Raw genomic sequence first — 19,062 nt, 5'->3', positions numbered from 1 at the left:
TTTTCTTGTGATAAATGTTAATTCTGATATAAAAATATTAACTATAAAAAAGACTAAGTATTTCAAAACTATTTTAATGTTTTTATATTATTAAGATCAGAAAGAATTATGTGAAAATTCAAAACTTTATATTAATATAAATAATTATAAAAGTCTAATTATTTGCTTATTAAAATTATATGTGGGACTTTTGGATATTTACTGAAGGGGCAGCTACTGGAGACAAGCAGTAAGTAAGAAATAGAAACCCAGTATTTCTATAGCTATGAAACAAGCTAATGAAATATTTTTGTGAGTAGAAAATTCTAAAAGCATTAAGGACAAGAAAAATTCAATATAATTCATTGTAAATTTTTGGATTCCATGAATTAGTTCTTATTTCTCCACCTTTTTTCTGATCCTTTATCTATAAGATAACACACAATACATTCACAGAGCTTCCGAAGAGGCACCACTAAATGCCAGGGATAGAGAAACCATATAGTTATTTTACTTATGTTGCTTATTGTCTAGTGGGAGTGATATATAAGGAAAAAAAAAACAATTGCAGTTTAGCATAAGTGCCATGCCAGAATTATGCTCAAGATGCTCTGGGAAAAGTAACCGAACCAGTCTCGAGTAAGGAAAGATTGGGAAAGTAATAAGGCTTTTAGGAGATAACATTTTTGTGATTCTTGAAGAATAAATAGATAGGATAATTAGCCAGACAAAGAAAGGGTAAAGGCCATTCCAAGCATTGGTTACAGCATTCCTAAAGTATGGAGGTAATAAACACCCTTTGCATTTCAGGGAACAGAAGTCATTCAGTATGGCATTATATTTGTGAACTGGAAAGTGAGCTTCAGCAGGAAACTAAACACTGTATGGATTGGTGTCAAGCTGGAAGTAAGGCTACTAATGAAGAAGCTCTTGCAGTAACCTGGTTGAGATTATGCCAACCAAAACTAAAGGAATGCAAAGGGGACAGAGAGGAAAGGAAGGAAGTGAGTAGGCATAGCTGAAAAGAATCCAGGATACCTGTGCTGTTGGTTTTGAAACTGAATTACACATGGTTTTGAAATTGAATTATATTCTCAAAGTGAAATATCTGATGTAGGTCCTAAAATACTGTTAAGAAAGAGAAGAAAACTAGAGTTTAATATGTAAAACAAGTGGCACCAGGATAGTTTAAATTCATTTAATTTCTTGTAACTGGGACTTCACTAATACATAGAGCTCTTCCTGGTTTCTGTATTCACATTGTTTGTTTTGATTCAGTGGTAGGAGAGGCATAGAAGAGAATGAGAAGGAAAATAAAACTGAGACTGAAAGGAGGGAGAGATGTTATTCTGAGTCTAATACTTGGTTATTATGATTGCTAGGAACTGTTTCTATGATACATTATTACTATATTAAAACTTCACAAAACATCATGTTGATATTTTTACAAAACAAATATTTACAATTGCTCTATTTTCTCATTTAGGCTTCCTATAAGTTTGAAAATGATTATAAATTATAAAATTGTCTGTCAATTTCAGAAAAAAACAAAGCACTATAAACATAATGTTTTCCTTACCAGAATGGAGTGCATTCCCATGTAAATTCTACTTAGGCAAACTAGAGAACACCAGCAGGGAACAAGAATCAGTCCATATATAAGAGGATACTAAAGGGGGGAAAAAAAGTAAGATTAGTTAAATAATGCAGGTTAAATATAAATAAGCAAATAAAAAACAAACCAGTATGCTACAAACTCCACAAAAACAAGAACTTCGTGTTTTTATTCCCCATTGTATTCCTAGCACCTAATCCTAAGCATGGCACATAGCAGACATTCAAGAAATACTTTTTCATGAATGAACAAATGAATTAAACTTGATGCTTTTATACTCTTCATTGAGGAAACTGGCTCATTTTTTATTCTGCAGTAAAGACTTAATTACTGGCATGCTACAGAAGAAGAAAAACATGCAGAAACATATTTTTGAGGTGGCTCCAAAATGAAAGCATCTCCAGAATAGTGCCTGAATCTGGTCCAGGTAAGTGTCCTTGCTTTCCTGGAGAGGAGACTGGGCATTTATCTCCCTCTCACTTCCATTGGTGACTGCTATTTGCAATTTCTCTTAGTATTTCCTCCTCTTGTATTCAATATTCAACATTTTATGATTTGTTTTCCACTTCTGCTCCTCCACTAAGATTTCAAATGGTAACCTTACTGAGAAAAATTTTGGTGGGATACTGGGAGCAAAAAGCCATAAAAAGGGAAAAAAACATGAAAGTAGACACCTCTTGGTTTCAATGGCACTAACTTTTAATCTCTTGATAATAGAGGGAAGGAGGAACTGATGGATGGGCATGGTGGTAAGTTTGTAAGGGAAGAAGGAGGGGGCACATCTGAGGCGGTTCATGCCTGATAACTTCAAATATCTCAATGAAACTGAAGGCACAGTGGTTCAATTCAATAAGAATTCAAGGTGGTTCAGTAAGAAGTAGGGTTGAAAGAATGTGGAGTTAAGAAAGGTTGCAAGAAGAATGGCAAAGATTTAGTACATAGTTGTTTTGATATGGCTTCTCTATTGCATTAAACATAACCTACCCCTGTCTTGAAAGCTGAAATACCCTGATTTCCGTATCACACCCTCCTGGTTCTCCTTTATCTATTATTTTTCTGTTTCCCACACAAGAACATATATTCCTCTTCTTGTTTGTTAAACATTGGTAAAAAAAAAAAAAAAGGATTCTGCCATTAGTAGCTTTTGGCAGTTTGTTAACTACTACTTAGAATGCTGAAAGCCTATCAGTTTCCTTGGGTTAAGAATCAAATAGCTAACTCCTATACATTCTCCATATTGCTGTCCCTATGGAGCTAAACACTAGACCTCAAATCAAACTCCTCATCTGGCCACCAAAACTTGTTCCTCCTCTAATATTCACTATTTCATTTGGAAACATCATGGTCCCATGTAATAATCTAAATGGGACACATGAATTATTCTTGATTCCTTCCTTATCCCTCATATTCAACCAAGAGCCAAGTCTTGCTGATTTTACTTTCTAAATACTTCTTGATTCTGTCATCTCTTATCCACCCTACTATACTGCCCTTATTCATATCCTCATAGTTTCTTTTCTAGGCTCCATTTCTCCAGCCATTCTTCCATATGCATGAGGAAGCTGGTTAATGAAGCAGACAGATATATAATGATATAATGAGGTAAGGGCTGTGATAGCATACTAAAAACTCAGAGGGAGTCTAAGAGATGGGCATTGAACTTAGTTTAAGGATGTTAACAAAGTCTCACAGATTAAGTAATATTCAAGTTGTCCTGAAAAATGACTAATTTAATCTTCAGAGAAAAGGAGTGAGTACAAAGCAAAAATAGAGGGCATTAAAAAGAGGAGAGCAACCATGAGCAAAGGCTTATGTGCAAGAAATTGTAAGTAGTATGGTTTTCTAGGAGAATAAGCTTACATTCTTCCTTGGGGAAGGCATAAACAGTAAACATAAAATATACAAATTATGTGATATGCAAGTATAAATTCTATGTTATATTAAATTATCAATTACATTAAGACATGTTATGGACTTTGGAGAAATATAAAGAGAGAACAGGTGTTGAAACAGTAATATTCACAATATTTCTTGTGCTCTATGTTTTTAGGTTCATTTGCAGTTGAACTGAGACTATATAACTAGTTTTGGCCAATGAGCTAAGAAAAAAGTGGCTTATGCCACTTTGAATCATTCTGTGAACTCTCTCTTCCCTACAGATGTGATCCTGAAAGCCACATGTTGAGATGCCTCACAAGACTGGCAAACTTCCATCAGCATGGGTCCCTGAGGTTCTAAGTGAAATGGAGCTGTTTGCTAACCCATAAGGGCTATGTAACACAAACAAGAAATAAGCTTTGTTTTTAAGCTAAGATTGGGAGTTACGCCAATACCACAGCATAACCAAGCCTATCATAATGAAAACAGTAAAACAGGATCAGGAGTTTGGGAGTGTGAGTGGGACAAGTTAAAGTATTAAAAAAAGATATGTTAGGCTTATTGAGAAGATGAGATTTGAGGCAAGACTGTATGGAAGTGAGATAATTACCCAGGCAGATGTCTGAGGAAAAAACACATACCAGGAAAGGGGATCAGGAAGGGCAAAGTCTCTAATGAGATAATGTGACTGGCAAGGAGTCTAGTGTGGCTTGGAGCAGAAAATGCAAGTAGGAGAGGTGAGAGAAGTAATGGGGATCAAGCAGAGCCTGAGAGGCCAGTGAAGAAATCTGACTTAGTGTGAATCAAATGGGGAGCCACTGCAGGGTTTTGAGTACAGCAGTGTCATGATGGTTGCTATAAGGGAGCAAAGGTGGAAACAGAGTCCAGTTAGAAAGCTGTTGGTATAATCTAGGTGAGAGGTAACAATGGCAACTTGTCCCTGCAGCAGGCACTCATATGTCTTTTTTATTTTTTTGTTAATTAAAAAAGAAATAGCAAAGAGAACCAAGGAAATAAAAAACCACCACCTCCCAAAAACTCTCCTATGCATCTCTCCTCTCTTTTTTCACTTAGACCCCATAAGGAAGTAAAAACATAGGAGTTATTGGTGGGAATTACTTATAGAAAATAGATTGAAGAAAAACATCACTTATAAAGTCTCAAAAGTTAGAACTGAAGGTAGTAGAAGAGGAGAGTTTTTGAGTATGGACAATGAAACTGAATTTAACTTAGCTCAATCCATATCTATTTCAGGTTTACTATCTCCAAGGTGCTTAAATGAGAGAGTTAGGAATGCAATAAAGCTGGATGCAGAAGCTGAAGAAGCCTTTTTATTTTTCTTTCCCCCCTTCCAGAATACCTTTAGACCCCACTGGGTTAAGAAGACTATTTGGGAAAAGAATAGCCATTTTCATTTTTATTGATCAGTTGATTTTTTTCAGCCATTAGTCTCTACCTTCAAAATATTTTCCCTAGGTTTTTCTGTGGAAAGAAATGTATTCCGGGGAACAGCTGATCCAGTTCTGACCATATAACTTTCACGTTTACCCCCCACTTAATATAATCCTGAAACATAAAGTATTAAAGCAAAGAAGCATTTTATCGGTAATCTTCAAGTAGATAAAAAAAGACCACAGATCTTAATGATTAAAGGAAATAAACTAAAGAATACTTCTATAACTAGTGGTTACCATTGCGGAGGGGTTGGAATGGGTGGATGGGGTAGGTGACAGGGATAAACACAAAAATTCTCATTCATAATATAAGTTGGCCAGGGGATAGTAGTACATGGAGAATATAGCCAATGATTCTGTAACATCTTTCTATGTTGACAGATAGTACCTGCGCCAGTAAGGGTAAGAATTTAATAATATGGATAACTGTTGAACCACTGTGTTGCATATTTAACACCAATATAAGATTGTATGTCAATGATACTTCAATAAAAAAAAAGTAATTCTTCTAAAGTGGGATCATGTCGGAAAAGCAAAGATTATGCATAACCAATTTACCCGGCCCGCTTATTTTGTATTTAAGAATATCCAAATTATATCTACCTTTTTATTTTATGTTAAACTGGCTCTAAAATTAGGACCACTAAAATTTAGAAGCACTATCTTCATTTAGATGTAACTGGAAGGAAAACAGATTTATGCAGAATTATCTTCTCCCAAGAAATAACAGAAATTACTATAAATATATAAAATATATACAGACCAGTTTCTTTCAGTCATCTTTTCTAGTTCTCCTTTTTCTTCACAGTTCCTTAGTATTAGTGCACCCCAGGGCTTAGTTCTCAGGACACTTCATTTCCCAGTCTATACTCACTCCTTTAATGATCTCATCCATCTCAGGGATTTATGTACAATCCATATGTTCAGATTCAAATTTCTGCTCTAGCTGGGACCTCTCTCCTGAATCCCAGACTTTTATAGCCAACCATCTACTTGATATTTCTACTTCACTAACAGGTATCTCAAATGTAACATGACCAAATCTGAACTCCCAATTTCTCTTCTATCTCCTCATCCAACCAGCTATTCCTGTAGTTACTTCCTTCCTAAAAATGACTTCACTTCTCCATTGTTCCATTCCTCAAGCTCGTCCTTGACTTCCTCATTAATATCTATCATCCAATCTGTTAACAGTATCAGTTACAGCTTCAAAATATATCTAGTTAATTGTAACCCCCATGGTAACCATAAAGAAAATATGCAAAAAATATACACAAAAGGAAGTAAGAAGGGAATCAAAATGGCACACTATAAAAAAAAACACAAAAGAAAGCAGTAATATAGGTAATGAAAAACAGAAAGGTATGAGACACACAGAAAACAAACAGCAAAATGGCAAAAGTTATTCTCTATCAGTAATTACTTTAAATGGAAATGGTTTAAACTCCCCAGTCAAAAGGCAGAGATTGGCAGAATGGATAAAAAAAACATGACCTAACTATATATTACCTTAAGAGATTCACTTTAGATCCCAAAACACAGTTTGAAAATGAACAAATGGAAAAATAGATGCCATGCAAACTGTAACTGAAGAAAGCTAAGTGGCTGCACTAATATCAGACAAAATAAACTTTAAGTCAAAAACTGTTACCAAAGACAAAAAGTCTATATATAGATAAAAGATTAACTAAGAACATACAATTATAAATATATTTGCTCCAAATAACAGAACCTCAAAATAAATGTAACAAACACTGACAGAACTGAAGAAATAGTCTTATACATCAGTCTCATCAGCATTGAAAACCTGCTCTTCAACATATATAACACTTTCCTATATAATACTTAGCAGATATTTTACAAAATCTATAGCCTGTTGATCTTGCTTCAAGTTTATTGCAAATTTAACACTTTTCATGCTGTGTTATCTTTTGAAATATGCAAACGAGCCAGAACTACAACAGAAGAGTTTAACATTTTATTTACTCTGGGTAACATGATTTTAACTTCCTTGTTGTTCAGCTTTCCAACAATGCTGTCCACTGTGCTTTCTTTTTTTTAAATCGATCATCATCTCATGAATCTACATGTTTAACTACTTTTCCATCTTTTTCATATTCGTTATACACTACACATACTACCTTAGTACTTTCCAGAGTGGCCTTACACCACAAATTAGTGAATTTCCTCTTCCTTTTTCTGGTGTATATATTGTATTGTTGATGAATTCATGGCCAACAGAATTATAACTGATGCCTGAGTCAATCTTATCTAACACATATATATTTTCTTTATAAAGCACATCACAGCCATCTTGTCCTTAGAGACACTAGACAATCACTGCAGCACTGTGCTTGAAGGCCATATTAAACAGTGAAACTACCAACAAAAATAAAAAAATATGAAAAACATGGTACTAAATAGACTGCAAAAGGATTCTTTACAGTATAATAACTGAAACAAGAAAGCAGAGTATTGACTTGTTCAGCCTTATCTGGGAGCATGTATGCAAGGTGACTCAAATTTCCCAGCAGGCTGCACATGTCTGTGAATATGATGATTCTGGAGTCATAAATATATTCTAGTAAGTAAATTTACAAATATGTAATCTATGATAATGAGGATTAACTCTATGTAGAAATTAAGCTACTCTTAAATAACTGTGGACCAAAGAAGAAATCACAAGGGAAATTATGAAATACTTTGAGACAAAAACAACATACAAAAAATCATATAATGCAGTAAAAGTAGCACTCAGAGGGAAATGTATGGCAGTAGAGGCCTACCTTAAAAAGAAATAAATCAGTCACAATTGTACACCTTAAGGACTGAAAAAAGGAGGAGCCAACTAAATGAAAAGCTAGCAAGGTAGCAGGGAAATAATGATTAGAGTGGAGAGAAGTGAAATAGAAAATAGAAAAACAGAATCAACAAAACCAAAAGTAGTTCCTTTTTAAAGATCAACAGAATTGACCGAACTTTAGCCTAGCTGACAAAAAAAAGAGATGCAAATAAAATCAGAAGTGAAAGTGGAGACATTACTACTGATCTTACAGAAATAAAAAGGTAAGAGAGAACTATGAACAATTCTTTGCCAACATCAAATGGACAAATTCCTAGAAACACACAAATTATACCAAAACTGACGCAAGCAGAAATACAAAGTTTCAATAGACTTATAGGAAAGACATTAAATCAGTAAATACACCCAAAGAAAAACCCAGGTGTAGATGGTTTCACTGATGAACTCCACCAAACATTAAAAGATGATGTAATATCAATCTTAAGCTTTCCAAAAAACAAGCAGGGGAACACTTCCTAACTCACTCTTTGTGGCCATTATTACCCTGATACCAAAATCAGACAAAGACATCTCAAGAAAACTACAGACCAATATCTCTTGTGAATACCAATGCAAAAATCTTCTACAATGTACGAGCAAACCAAACCCAACAGTATATTAAAAGTATTATATACCATGAACAAGTAGGATTTAGTCCCAGAAATGCAAGTGTGATTCAACAAAGGAAAATCAACGTAATACACCACATTAATAGAATGAAGTAAAAAAATACACATGGTCATCTCGATGCAGAAAAAGTATTTGACAGAGTTCAAAACTTCTTCATAATAAAATCACTAAAAAAAAAAAAATTGTAAAAGAAGGGAACTTCCTTAATGTGATAAAGGGCATTTATGAAATATCTTCAATTAACATTATACTCAATGGTGATAGACTGAAAGTTTTCCCCCCAAGATTAGAAACAAGACAAGGATGTCCACCTCTCACCACTGCTAACATTATATTCTAAGTTCTAGCCAGAGCAATCAGGCAAGAAAAAGTAATGAAAGACATCTAAATTGGAAAGGAAGGGATAAAACTATCTCCGTTCACAGATGACATGATCTTTTTTCTTTCTTTTTTTTTAATTGAAGTATAGTTGATATCAATCTTATATTAGTTTCAAGTATACAACACAGTAATTCAACAATTACTATTAAATCCTCACCCACACTAGTGCAGTTACTATCTGTCAACATAAAAATATGTTACAGAATCACTGGCTATATTCTCCATGCTGTATTACCATAAGACAACATGATCTTAAAGATAAAAAATCCCAAAGAATCCATAAAAAACCACTAGAGTTAATAAATGCCTTAAGCAAAGTTGCAGAGTATAAAATAACACAAAAATCAGTTGTATTTCTATACATCAGCAATGAACAATCTGAAAAGGAAATTAAGATAATTTAATTTACAATAGCATCCAAAAGAATAAAATACCTGCAATACATTTAACCGAGTGAAAGACTGGCCCACTGAAAACTGTAGAACATTACTGAAAGAAATTAAAGACCCTTATCTTTGACATAGGTTATATTTCTGCATTAGGATATTTTCTATATGCACATATATGTTACAATACATGTTTCTATTTAAATAATAGTATTTATTTTAATTATTGTTTATCTCTTTCTCAAGAATGTAAGTTCCATGGGACCTGAGTCTATTTTGTTCACTACTGTATTGCCAGTGACTACAACAGTGTTTATACAAACTAGCCAGTTAATAAGTACATGTTCAGTGAAGTAAATATAAGCTTTCAGCCACTAAAGATATCAGTCTTACACTAAAGATACTCATGATAACTTGGGGTCAAAGGCCAAAATATCTTTCAGTTCCTAGTCTCAAACCTGGGCTGTCTTAACTTTTAATTCAAAGAGCATCTCAAATCCACCATAATATATTACAATCTGAAAATCCCTTTCAGTAAACTCAGGGAAGGGAATTTCCAATGCTTGTTTTAGAATAAACATTATTAGGTAAGGATTCTGTAGCTTAAGCTTTTAAAACTAATATACACTTTCTATACAAAGTAACCTAAGTTGCACAGAAATATAAAAACCACTTCACATAGTAAATTGTGAAATGTATTTTCTTCATTCAAAGCAAGCAAACTAGAAAACTTAATCACCATAGCATGTTTCCCTTCATGGTGCTTTCCATACTGGTAGGCTAATATAGAATAACATATGAATACAAATTGGCACAACAAAATATGGGCCATGTGCATTTACTGTATACATTTATGATAAAAATTAACTATAACAGTTTCAACTCAATCTATTGTTACATGTTACAACTTGCATCATTTCACAGCTGCAGGCAAACCACAACTTTCCACATAGTTAAGATAAACAAGAAATTCCTGATTTCCTCTGCAGAAACCAGAGTAGAAACAAAAGAAATTTAATAAATCCAGTCTTCCAGGCAGTTTCCAATTCATTAATTCATTCTAATTTCAATCTATCAAAGAACGTTTTCTTTCATTGTCTCTTGGATAATCTTGCTATATTGCTACAAGGCCCCAGAAAACTTCTGTGTCTGGCGTGGATTCTGTTTTTTAAAAAACCCTTATTCAAATCTCCAAATTTGGAAGCAACTAGTCTGGAGTGATGACAGCTCTTCTGGAGCTGCCTCAGCACTTGGAAGAATAAGTAGGGGCAATTGAGTACAGTAATATTCAAAATGCAAAAGACACTGAAACAGAAAACTCAAATTTTTTCACATTGGAAATTTGGTGATTCTGTAAGAGCCCTATTTTCTACTTTTAAAAAGAACTAGGAAGATTGGTTAGAACTACCTTTGCCCCTCTTTCCTCCCCAGTAGCAATCTAAGCAACCTTGCTCTCACTTCTGAAATATGTTTGCTGTACTGTCTGCCACTTCCCCTCTCTACTTCTATTCCTACCTAATCCAATCCCTTATTTCTGACAAATAAACTAGCTGGTCTTTTTTAGGCCAAAATTTAATTGTAGGCAGATGTTACAAGAAATGAATGTAGATTTGTTCTTTACTGAAATGGTAATAGATTAAATAATTGTATTTAGCATACAACTTAATTACCAGGCACTATTCTAAGAGCTTTATAAATATTAGCTAATATAATCATCAGAAAACCATATGGGGTAGGTATTCTAATTTAAGTGAAACTGAGGTACAGAAAACCCCAAGATCAAACAGTTATTAAGTAACAGAGCTGTGATTCAAACACTGGAAGTCTGATATACAATTTTGAGCTCTTAAACACTATACTAAGTTGTCCTTCATGTATAAAGTGTGTTGTTTAATTTCTTGTATCCCTAGGATCAAGCAGATTATCACTTATTTTTTATTTAGGTTTTATTGGAGTGGAGGCTAGGTACAAATTTCACTTAATTTGGGTAGAAGGGGTGTTACAGACAATAATTTATTGTACTCCCCTCTCTTTACAGATTAAGAAACAGAGCCAAGGATGCTAAATAGTATTTAGTATTATTTTCTACTGGCCTATTCTCATGCCTTTCCCATTTTACCATGCTTGTTACTTTATACTTTATACTTCATACAAGGTAATAATTTTAAGTTTGGTAGGGATTTCTGTTTCTATTAGAGAAATTATCTGCCGAATTTGTTTTTACCTTTAATAAGGTTTTTATTTAAATAAAATATTTAAGTCTTACATAAAAAGATTAAAGAAAAATTCACAAGTCCTTCACATTATTTTCAAATTAATAAAATTTACCAAACCCCAAACAGATAACATGACCTCCTAGTTGCCTTTTACTTCATACCATATCTAATCTTTTCACTGCACATCCTGTTACTGGAATACTAAACATTTCCTTTGGTTATTCTACCAAACGGTTTTATTCTTACTGCCATGCTTTCCTTAACCATCTATCATACACATCTGAAAAATGTTTTATATTGTAACATTTTCCATTCATATTCTTGAAGTTAGTAATGGCAGTCAAAAAAATGACTTGTAATTAAAGCAATTATAAAAACTGTCTTTAGTTAGAATTTAAAATTCTCAGAGTAACTTAAGTATGGGACAAAGGCAGGCACCAGAAAAAAAAATTTTATTTGGAATTTGAGGAATGGATATTATATATGTAAACAACAGATGACAAGGATAACACATTTATGATATATATGCCTTGTTCTCATCCGTTAGAATGAAAATTTATGCAACCTTTCTGGAAAGCATTTTGTCAATACATAAAAGAGCTTTAATGTTCATATACATTGACCTAGTAATCTCTCTCCTAGAATTTTATACCAAAGACATAGAAATGTGGGACAGATTCATATATAAGAACATTTATCATAAAATTATATATGCCACATAATGAACAAATCAATATTGATTATAATGTAGTAACTTAAAATATGGGTTTTTGGAGCTATGTAGACCTGGCTCTAGCCATTTACATGCATTTATTGGGAGTCTAAAAATGTAAATAACAGAAATCAATTTAACTCAGTTTAAAAAAAAGAAAAGATGTATTATAAGGATCAGAAAGAATATCTCACAGAATCCTAAGGCAGAATGAGGCTAAGCTTCAAGAACCTGAACCTATAAACACGACAGTCACAGGACCATCTCTTCTTTTTACACATCAGCCTCATTCTTTTTCTGCGTACCAGCTTTTCTGAACTTCAGTCCACATGGTAGATGAGGTTTCTGAATTTACTTCTTTTTCACTGAGGGAAAACTGCCCAAACTCAGTACCTATTCTTGGTTCCTGATGGGTGAGATTGTGTAAAGAAAACACAGCTGCCATACAGGCAAGGGAACTTTTAGAGGGTTGTGAGTTAGGCGGACTCCCCAAACAATGCCTACTTCTCCAGGTGTGGGACTATGTATCAGTTTCATAATCTCTTTGCATCGCAGTTTCCTCATCTATAAATGGAGATAATACCTACAGCAAGGACGACCCTATAGTATAAAAACTATTTTGCAGGAATATGAAAATATTTCATTCATTAAGAATGTTTTTGGAGGGTCACAGATATGGTTGCCATTAGAACGGGTAAGCTAAGAATGATACACATCTATAAATATGCATGTGGCCACAGAAGAAGGATCCAAAATGCAGCTGGTGAAACCAGAGCAGCTCCCCATAAACTAGCAAGAAAAGGTTCTAGGTTTAAGAAAATTGCTTATCCACTGGGACTGACCACTTAAAGAGCAACTGTTTGCTGCCCAGTTCAGTCCGTTATAATTGCAATTTTTGAAGCAGTTAAGTCATTGTGGATAAATAACAACAAAAAAGAGTCACTAAAGAAAAAAAATTAAGCTAGGAAGCTCTGCTGAAATAGAAATACCTGCAAAAACAACTCGCAGCCTGAAACACTCAGTGCCTTTGTCACCAGAACTCAGCTCTGAAACACACACCAAATCAGAATCCACCTCAGGTGTTACACGGTTTATGCCTGACCCCAAGCTCAGTCCCATTCAGAAGATGTAGACATGTATAGCAGCAGAAGCTGAAACAGTATGCACAGAGAACCACAGGATGTGTGAAGGTGCAAATAATGATGAAAAAAATCATTTAAGGGTTAACTGTGACACAGAATATAACTTAAATCAAGTTTTTCCCTTACATATTCTAATGTACAGTTTGACCAGTCACATCAGTGATTAAAACACAAACTGTGAATATAATCCAAACAATATTAAATGACTGATGAAGAGGCAGAAATAGAAGTATTAAGATGACTTTGATGATTTATAAGGGTGTTTATAAAAAACAAAAATAGACCAAATATATGAACACTGATGAGACTGAAATCTGAAAAAATGTGTACATATATAAATATATGTATACACATATATATTTGGTTTAGCTTTTCCAAATTAAAATCAGCTTAATTAGGATGGTATATGGAAGCATGTGCTTCCCCTTCTCTCACCCCCCACACCCTCACCTTTTAAAAATTTCCTAGAGCTGCAATAAAATACCTGTCTTTTATGACAAAAAGGAAGATTTTCTAGGAATTTTTACTGATAGGAAAATTTACCACATATTAGAGTTCTCCAGAGAAAGGATGTGCATATATGCACACAAAGAAAGACATTTATTATAAGGAATTGGTTTTTGTATTGAATTTATTTTAAAGATTGTGTACACTGGCAAGTCCAAAATCTACAAGGTAGGAAAGCAAGCTGGAGACCCAGGGAAGAGTTGATGATGCAGCTGAAGTCCAAAGGCAGTCTGCTGGCAGAATGCCCTCCTCCTTGAGAGAGGACAGTCTTTTTTTCTCTTATGGCCTTCAAATGATTGAATAAAGCTCTACCCACAATGTGTAAGGTAATCTACTGATTTAAATGTTAATGTCATCTAAAGAATATCTTCACGGATACATCTAGAAAATGACCAAAAATCTGGGAACTATGGCCTAGTCAAACTGACACAGAAAATTAACCATCATACATTATATTAAAAAAGAATAAATTCCATATACAACAGGGTCCCAATTATTTTCAAATTGTAAGGACACTTTTAAAAAGTTAATACTAGCTTTTTCCTATTCTCTTTATTTTCCAAGTCTTCTGTAAAATTCAGTACTTATCTTGCTTGTACTCTTAGCAGCATTCAACAATATTAACTGTTTTCCTCTTCTAGAAACACCGTCTCTCTTTCACTTGTGGTTTCCCTTTTAGTATATGTACTTTTTATGGTATTTTCCAATCTACACCCCTCTCTTCAGCAAACATCCCCACCTAGACCCAGAAGCGTGGGCCCTAGAGACATGCTCATACTGTGTGATACTGTTCTCCTGACCATAGCTATTGGATCAGGCATGAACACTTGGCACTAGGAAAGCAAATCCAGTGGCTGAGGTAAGCCGTTTATTTTTCCTAACAGTAATTTGAAATAAGGTCAGAAAGTCGGTCTCTGTTGTTGTGTGTGGATTTGGAATCGATGTATAATTAGGGGTGAGGCTGACATGCACATGCCAAGGCAGAGAGAGAGAAGAAAGCAGCAGAAATGAGAGGCCATGCAACCCTAAGAAATGAAGATGGATTTCATTTCTTTAGTGTGATAGGATTCCAGAGCCTCACTCCAATGCTTCAGGAGGCCTGGCAGCACTTTCTTTTTTTTTTTTTTTAATTTTATTTTGGTATCATGGGCAGCACTTTCTTTCCCTTGACCTCCTTGATACCCCTCTAGTCTTCAAATATATTTCCTTTTTTTTATGCTTTAGCTAGTTCAGATGGTTTACTTGAAGTGCGCGCGCACACACACACACACACACACACACACACACAGAGCCTTAGTTAGACACTAAGGTATCTTCTTATCTCTCAAACTGCTACTTGTCAAATTCTGTTTCAGTTTCTTTTTACTCTCTGCATTTCTTAAATATTGACGGCTTTAAAGTTTTTTTTCCTAGACTCTCTGTTTATCTTACTATGTGTACTCTCCCAGGGCAACATCATCCATTCTCATCACTTAATTGCACACCAATGTATGCTGATGACACCAAACCTGTCCAGGTCTCTTTCATGTACAGAATGGCCTCCCAGGTAGTTCCAGGGGGCCATCTTATAGACATCTCAAACTCCACATTATCTAAAACAAAATTCATCTCCATGGTCTTGCTGCTTTCCCCAAATCTGACCTGCTTTCAATATTTTCTATTTCTATAAATCAAACGAGTATTTCTCGGCTTTCCAAATATAAAATCTGGGAATAATCCTTTTCTCATTTTTCTTCCTTACTGCCATATCCAGTTAATCACCATGTCTTGTCAACTCTACCTCTTAATATCTCTCATTCATTTTTCTCTACTGCCACTGACACTATCTAAGGTCAGTTATGTAAAGAAAAAGTACAGTTTTTCTGTAAAGAAACAAATAGCTTTGTGGACTATATAGTCAATGTCACAATTACTCAACTCTGCTGTTGTAGCACAGAAGTACCACAGACAATCTATAAATGAATGAACATTTACGTGCAGTCATTAAAATTTTGAATTTCATGTAATTTACATGTGTCAAAAAATATTCTTTTGACTGTTTTCAACTATTTAAAAATGTAAAAGCCATTCAGAGTTCACAGGTCATTTAAATCAGGCAGAAGGCCATTGTTTGTAGTTGCCTGTTCCGGGTCCCCATCATCTCTCCCTTAGACTGGTGAAGTAATCTCTTACCAGGTCTGTATTCCCTGCCTCCAGTCTTGCTCTTCTCTAGTCCATTCTTTGTACTAAAGACACTAAACTCTTCCTAAAACACCAACCTAATCTCTTCAAGCAAATGGAACATATTTGTTTTATTCACCCTGATATTTGTAGGTCTTATGTTATTGCCTAGCACTTAATAGAAATGAAGAGATTGTATTTGTGAAATTGAATGTCATTACCTGATTAGAGCTTTTTAGTCAACAAGAGAAGAAAAAATGTATAATTGCAGCAGAAGAAATATACTTGTCATTATTCTCAGTTGATATGATTTTCTCTATAAGGAACAGAGAATATACATACAAATTATTAAATTAATGAAGAGTTGTTGTATATGTGATCAATATGTAGAAATTAAGTGTGTTTTGCTATTCCAGGTACAAAAAAGTTAGAATATTTGAATGCTAATAAATTATCATTTATAACAGTAAGAAAAATGTAAACTAACTAAAAATAAATCTAACAAAAGATATGCTTGACCCATATGGAGAAAGTTATGAAATTTAATTGAAATACATTTAAGAAAACCTAAATAAATAAGATTTACCATATTCAAAAGTAAAAACATTGTAAGGCTTTCAAGTCTCTCTATGTTAATTTATAAATTCACTGAAATTTCAATAAAAGTCCAGAAAGGGTTTTTCATGGAAATTAAAGAGCTGATTCTAAAATGTGTACTGAAAACAAATATTCAAAAATAGCCAATACAATCTTGAAGAATATGGTAGAGAACTTTCATAAACGAATATCTAGACTTACTCTAAAGCAATTAAGATAATATTGATAAAGAAATAGACCAGAGAAACAGTGAACAGAGAACCCAGAATCAGACCCAAACACATATGGGAACCTGATATGTAACATATGTGGCATTACAGATAAATAGAGAAAGGATAAACTATTCAAAAATGGTACTAGGTCAATTATCTATTTATATGAAAAAATTTAATTTGTTCCATATATCACAACATATACAAAACCAACTGAAGGTGGATCAAAGACATAAATGTGACAGTTTAACTTTATCTTACCAATAAGAAAAGCAAAAGGATTTTTCTTTTAGAACTAGGCAAAATCTAAAGTACATATAGAAAAACAAGCAGCTAGAGCAATTTTGAAAAAATATTGTATTTATAAAGCTATAATAAGTACACTGTTATAGAACTTGCACATAAATATCAGATAATATCAATTCTACATAAAAATATGGATATAAATCCAAATATATACCTATACTTAATATATGATAAAAGTGACAGTAAAAGTCAGGAGGGAAAAATGGAATTACTCAATAAGTGATGCCTTTGGGAAATATCAGGTTGAATTCCTTCCTGAAAGCAAGAGATGGTTCAAAGAGTTAAGCATAATAAGTGACACCATGAAAGTACTATAAGAAACCATGGTAGAAGGCCATTCTAAATATTACATAAAACTCAGAAACCATGAAATACTAAGGAAAAATTTCCACTTGAAAAAAAACATAAAGGCAGAAGAGAAGTAACAATTTAGGAAAACATGTTTCCAAATCACACCGCAAAGACTAATTTCACCACAATTATTAAGGGTTCAAACACAATTAAGTAACCTAAGAGAAACAGAAACATGTGTCCATGCAGAAACTTATACAAAAATATCCATAGAAACATTATTCAAAATAACCAAGAAGTGAACCTTCAGCAGATGAAAGGATAAACAAAATGGGGTATATCCATCCATGGAATATTACTCAGCAATAAAAAGGAATGAAGTACTGGTACATACTGTAATACAGATGAATCTTAAAACATTATGCTAAGTGAAGGAATCCAGTCACAACAGACTACATTTTGTATGCTTCCAGTTATAAAATGTCCAGAGTAGACAAATCTACACAGACATAAAGTGGATTTGGGGTTCCCTGGGAGGAAATGGGGAGTGACTACTACAGGTATGAGGTTTCTTTTGGGGGTGATGAAAATGGTCTAAAGTTGGTTGTGGTGATAACTGCATAACACTATGAATATACTGAGAGCCACTGAACTGTATATTTTAAATGGGTAAATTGCACAATATAAGAATTATATCTCAATAAACTGTTATATATAAAAAACAAAAAATACAGTAAGAGACGAGATTTCTGTTTCTGTCCATAAAGACCTACTGTAAGAACAGACATTCTACTGTAAACAACCAGAAAACTAGACAAATTACATGAAAAAAAACTGCTTCCAGATACTGGGAAATAAGCAGCACAGAAATTGTGATTCAAGAAAAAGGGAAACAAATGGGATGAGCCCTCTGATTGCCCTGGCTTGCTGCTGGAGGCTACAGCATAGGAGGAACCAAAACAAAGTCCAGCATTCTCACTGAGTCAAGGAAGAGAGACTGGAGTTCCTGAAGGCCACAACAGCTATAATTTGCAGGTAAGAAAAGTGAGAGAAATATCTGCATGGAGAATGAGCCCCTGCAAATTGTTGGCTGAGTACTAATCTGTGCGTGCCTGGGGTCAAAGTCCACCATACTGCGGGGGAGGGGGGGGCAGGTAACTACCAGAAAGTAGTAGGACAAACAATTCCAAAAGCTCACATGGGTCTAGAATTTTGTTCCCACCAGGCAGAGTACTGAGGGAATTGGGGAGTCTCTAGAAGGTTATCACCATAGTAATGAGGCCAAATTAACTCTAGATGATGGTCATACTGGACCATTCAAGCAAGCCTAACGAGATGAAACTGACAAGTAATTTAACAATACACCAGAACAAAGTCCAACACTATTTAAAGGAATATGGCAAAATCTAAAACTCAGTAAAAATTACCAAGCAAAGAAGCAGACTATGATACATAAACAGGAGAAATATTAGAATCACACAAAGATGACAAAATGATGGGTTTACTGGATAAACACCTAAAAGAAGCTATTAAAATCTCATAAGCATACGCAAGGATAAAAGGAAACACGAAAATAATGAGCAGAGAAATGGAAGATTTTTAAGAAGACCCAACTGGAGCTGCTAGATATAAAATATACAGTATCTGAAATATCCCATTCTAGTTATGAGTTTGCCAGAAAATTAGATACTGCAGAAGATCAGTGAACTTGAAGTCATAGCAACAGAAGCCATCCAAAATGAAGCACAACGGGC

The 19,062-nt window shown here is 34.2% G+C and overlaps 1 protein-coding gene across 1 annotated transcript in view; it reads right to left on the bottom strand.

The window, feature by feature from the left end:
* Window positions 1–19,062, bottom strand: part of SGPP1 (sphingosine-1-phosphate phosphatase 1) — a 37,223-nt gene that overhangs the window by 12,250 nt on the left and 5,911 nt on the right. Inside the window, exon 2 of the mRNA XM_036896279.2 lies at window positions 1,559–1,648. Within this exon, the coding sequence (XP_036752174.1) occupies window positions 1,559–1,648 (90 nt within the window). The remainder of the gene's footprint in view (window positions 1–1,558; window positions 1,649–19,062) is intronic.

This window comes from Manis pentadactyla, chromosome 11 (assembly GCF_030020395.1).
Source record: "Manis pentadactyla isolate mManPen7 chromosome 11, mManPen7.hap1, whole genome shotgun sequence".
Lineage (NCBI taxonomy): Eukaryota > Metazoa > Chordata > Mammalia > Pholidota > Manidae > Manis > Manis pentadactyla.
This window is presented reverse-complemented; position numbering and strand designations above follow the sequence as displayed.